Genomic DNA, 4703 nt, shown 5'->3' with positions numbered 1-4703 from the left:
GAAATAAAAAATAATTTAATTTTCATAAATGTAATTTACTCACAGAGTTTTCATATGTTGATATTACATTTGAAAGACAGCCCATGCCATTTATGGCTCCAGAAAGCCACTTTTTCTACTCCTTGTCCCTATTAGATGGGTCTTCAGTTTTTCAGAAGAGATAGGCCTCCACACAGTCCCTGGTGAGCACACCATTAAATATTTTCTATTGTTTTACTAATTATAATGGGCAATTATGTTTCTGGATCAGAGTTTTCATCCAGCTAAGATCCCCCAATGGTTCTCTCACCTCATCTCTTATAGATTACCTTCCTTCCAAAATGCCACTGTTCCTCTATCTGGTGCTCTTGGTACTTGGGCTTCACTGTGCACCACCTAACAGATCTGAAGGCAAATTAACCACCTGCAATTCCTCCCAACAAAATGCCACTTTTTATAAGATGTCATCCATCAATGCTGACTTTGCATTTAACCTGTACCTGAGGTTCACTGTGGAGACCCCAGATCAGAACACCTTCTTTTCTCCTGTGAGCATTTCTGCAGCTTTGGCCATGCTCTGCCTTGGGGCTTGCCACAACACCCAAACTCAAATCATCGAGAGCTTGGGGTTTAACCTCACAGACATCCCAATGGCAGATACCAGCAGGGCTTCTGTCATCTGATCTGTTCATTGAATTTTCCAAAGAAGGAATTAGAATTACAAGTGGGAAATTCATTGGGAAGCAGCTGAAGCCACTGGCACAGTTTTTGGATGATGTCAAGAGCCTCTATGAGACTGAGGTCTTTTCTACCGTCTTCTCCAATGTTTCTGCAGCCCAGGAGATCAACAGTCATGTGCAGAAGCAAACCAAAGGGAAAGTTGTAGGCCTCATTGAAGACCTCAAACCAAACACCATCATGGTCCTGGTGAACTATATTCACTTTAAAGGTAAGTCTCTAAGATATGCATTTGTAGGTCAGTGTTCCAATAATCTTGTGGGCACTCTGGAGAGCTCATGGTCTCTTCCCACTAGCATCAGTAGGTGTGCCTCATATCACAGTGACCTGCTCCACTGGATATGGCTATGTGTAGTTTTGGATCTTCCAGGAGGGACACATAGCTCTGTGGATGAACTCAGGAAATTTCTAGGGAAGGGGTAGTTTCAGAGAGGTGAGTGACAATGGTATGAACATCGTGCTCACCTCTAGCTAGAAAATCATGGTTTCCAAAAGATCTGGTGAGGTTGGACAAACTTGTACTTAGAAGGTAAATAGACTCGGGTTTAAACCCTACTGCGACTCTCACTTGCTGTGCATTCTTGGGCATGTTACATAAATATTTCTGTCATGTAAAATGCACCCACTATGTGCCAAGCACCATGCTACATGTATGGTTTGCACACACTGTCTCATCTAATCATTAAAAGGGCCTAAGTTCACAGTTAATGAGTTTCAGAGCTGGTACTCCCACCCAGGTTTGTCTGATTCTAAAGCTCGTGCTTGTAACAATAAGAAACATGTGACTCTTTTCTGAAGGTCTGTGCCCAAATGATTTCTCCTGGTTCTACAGCACATGTCAGCCACGTTTGGTGGAGGAGTGAACAATTCTTGGCCACAAACCACACACTTATAGACAGATAAAATGGCAGAACAGATCTGTTGTCTCATTTCACCCTGTGTGTTGGATGTGCTTATACCTTTTTACAGAAGAAGAAACTGTGGCTCTGATGGGTTTAGTGTAAGTATAGTGTTTTTGAACACAGGTTGAACAGCTGTTGAGCATGGAGTCCAACATCCCTGGGTGTGACTCCTGGCTCTGCCATGGGCTAGCTGGGAGACCATGTAAAGTCACTTTCTCTCCCTGGTCCTCAGTTAATCACTTGTAAAACTGGTTGACAATAGGTACTTACCTATGTGGTGGTCTTAAGTACCAGATAAGATGACTGATGTAAAAAGCCACATTGGCATTAGTACTGGTTTATAAAAAGAACTCTTTTCTTTCTGTATTTTAAGCCCTGTGGGAAAATCCTTTTGATCCATCCAAGACAGAAGAGGGCTCCAGCTTCTCAGTGGACAAGAACACAATAGTGCAAGTGCCCATGATGCAGCAGATGGAACAATACTATCACCTGGTGGATACAGAGCTGAACTGCACAGTGCTTCAAATGGACTACAGCAAGAATGCTCTGGCACTCTTTGTCCTTCCCAAGGAGGGTCAGATGGAGTGGGTAGAAGGGGCCATGTCATCTGAAACACTGAAGAAGTGGAACCACTTACTGCAGAAGGGGTAAACATCTTAGATGATGTGAGAAGTAGAGGGTGGGCATAATCTTACAGGTGAAACAGAATTCAACAGAAACCCAAAGGTAGAAGACTTACCCTGAACCACTTAACAGCTGTGTGATGACTACAAAAATATACCTAGATCATACTCTGTCAGTCCTTTTACCAAGCACTTACATACTTCATTTCATTTAAGCACATCAACAAACCTGCAAAGGAGATAATATCATAGGAATTTTCAAATGAGGGGTCAGGACTAGAAAGAGAAAATAAACTCTCCAAAGCCAGTTAGCTAGTAAATTGACGTCTTCCCAGAAACCAGCTAGAGCTTAGAGGGTGGGTAGGATTTTGACATTAAGAAGTAGGTGGGGGGAGGCACCTGGGTGGCTCAGTTGGTTAAATGTTCGACTTCAACTCGGGTCATGATCTCACAGCTCATGAGTTTGAGCCCCACATCGGGCTCTGTACTAACAGCTCAGAGCCTGGAGCCTGCTTTCGATTCTGTGTCTCCCTCTTTCTCTGCCCCTTCCCTGCTCATACTCTGTCTCTGTCTCAAAAATAAATAAACATAAAAAAATTAAAACAAAGAAGTAGGTGGGAAGCCAGACTGGGTTGGGAGTGCTAAAGGGAAAACCATAAAAATTTCCAGGTGCTACCAATTGACATTTATGCCACTGGCTCCCCAAAGTTGTCCAACACCCCAGAGATGTTTCTTTTTGATTATAAATGAGTCACATCTTCCTACTTCCAGTGCTATAGTCCAACATTGGCTGAACCAGAGCTCATTTATTCCAGGATAACTTCTAAGATTTTGAAACCATGTGTTGACCTGAATAACAACAGTTGACAATACCTAGGGGAGGAGCATATCCTAATATAATACAATGGTGTCAGACATAGGAAGGGAATGAGGAGCTTGGTGTGCTGATAGCCATGTGTTACCTCTCCCTTCCCCCAAAGGTGGATTGACTTGTTTGTTCCAAAGTTTTCCATTTCTGCCTCATATGACCTTGGAGCCATCCTTCTGAATATGGGCATCCAGGATGCCTTTGCTGATAATGCCAATTTTCTTGGACTCACAGGGGACAGTGGTCTGCAACTTTCCAATGTAAGTTGGTAGAGTGGAGTCCCTTGAAAGTATCAGCTGGAAAGGCCATTGAAAGTCAGTTAATTCAATTATCTCATTTTATTAATGATGATTCTTAAAACCAGAGAGGAAGAATGATTCCTCCTATGCCAGATTCACTCCAGAATCATTCTCATTACACCCAAACAAGTCACTGTGACAGTTACTTTCATTCCTGACCTTCATGTCCTAAAACTATTCTGATAGAAGAAATTAATGATAAGAATTAATTCTGGTGAGATAGAGTTCTGGAGGAGGTGGCAGTGGAAGAGGAAACCATAAGAAGTGATTTCTAGAGGCAGAAAACCATGGAAAAAGGGGTGGCTCCCTGACAGCTAGCTCTAAAACCACCAGATTCATTAACTATACTTATCCAATTAGCCTTCATATTCAAGTACCATCAACAGTGTGATAAAGGGGTAACTCTGCCTTTCCCTTTCCTTTCTTGCTTCCAAACTGTTCCAAAGACATTTTCTGTTACTTGGGATCAGCAGTGTTTGTTGCCCCCCTTCCCCACAGGCTGCCCACAAGGCTGTGCTGCACATTGGGGAAAAGGGAACTGAAGCTGTAGTTGTCCCCGAAGTCAGATTCCTGGATCAGCCTGAGATAACTCTCCTTCACCCTATCATCCAATTTGATAGATCTTTTCTGTTATTGCTTTTGGAGAAAAGCACCAGGAACATCCTCTTTCTGGGGAAAGTTGTGGACCCAACAGAAGTAATTGGGAAATAGGCTGTTGGCTAATTGCATGTGCTTGTTACAATAATAAACAAACAAACAAAACAAATGGTATGGCCTGATGTGATTGGTGTGGGCTTGGATGTGCTTTCCTTTATGCAAGAATGAAGATTGGACCCTATCCAAACTGTACTGGGTGTGAAATAGGCCACTCCAGTAACCAAATATTCAGATACTCAGTGAGTGACTCATTACCCAAAGCACAAAAAGTTACCATGTCAGTGCATTCCACTTTGTCAAAATCCCTTCCCCCTACCCACAAGTTAGTTCCAAGGAATTTGAGCTGACAAGTGCACCCTTTTCTGCCTTCTGGAGAATAGTTAAAATTCAGGTCAGATCCTCATAATTCATTATTATTATTTTATTTTTATTTGTTAAAATGTTTATTTATTTATTTTTGAAGAAATAAAACACTTTATTTTTTTTACTCAAAACATTTATTTTATTTATTTTCTTTTTTCAAATGTTTATTTATTTATTTATTTATTTTAATATGAAAGTTATTGTCAAATTGGTGTCCGTACAACACCCAGTGCTCATCCCAAAAGGTGCCCTCCTCAATACGCATCACCAACCC

At 41.7% G+C, this 4703-nt stretch overlaps 1 protein-coding gene across 1 annotated transcript; it reads left to right on the top strand.

The window, feature by feature from the left end:
• The first annotated feature begins 320 nt into the window (after positions 1 to 320).
• On the top strand, positions 321 to 4120 carry SERPINA7 (serpin family A member 7). Its single transcript, XM_004000753.2, is given in 6 exon segments — positions 321 to 636; positions 639 to 707; positions 710 to 928; positions 1993 to 2266; positions 3223 to 3370; positions 3908 to 4120. Coding segments are annotated over 6 exon segments (1239 nt in total).
• The last annotated feature ends 583 nt before the right edge of the window (positions 4121 to 4703 follow it).

Source organism: Felis catus, chromosome X (genome assembly GCF_018350175.1).
Source record: "Felis catus isolate Fca126 chromosome X, F.catus_Fca126_mat1.0, whole genome shotgun sequence".
Classification (NCBI taxonomy): domain Eukaryota; kingdom Metazoa; phylum Chordata; class Mammalia; order Carnivora; family Felidae; genus Felis; species Felis catus.
This window is presented reverse-complemented; position numbering and strand designations above follow the sequence as displayed.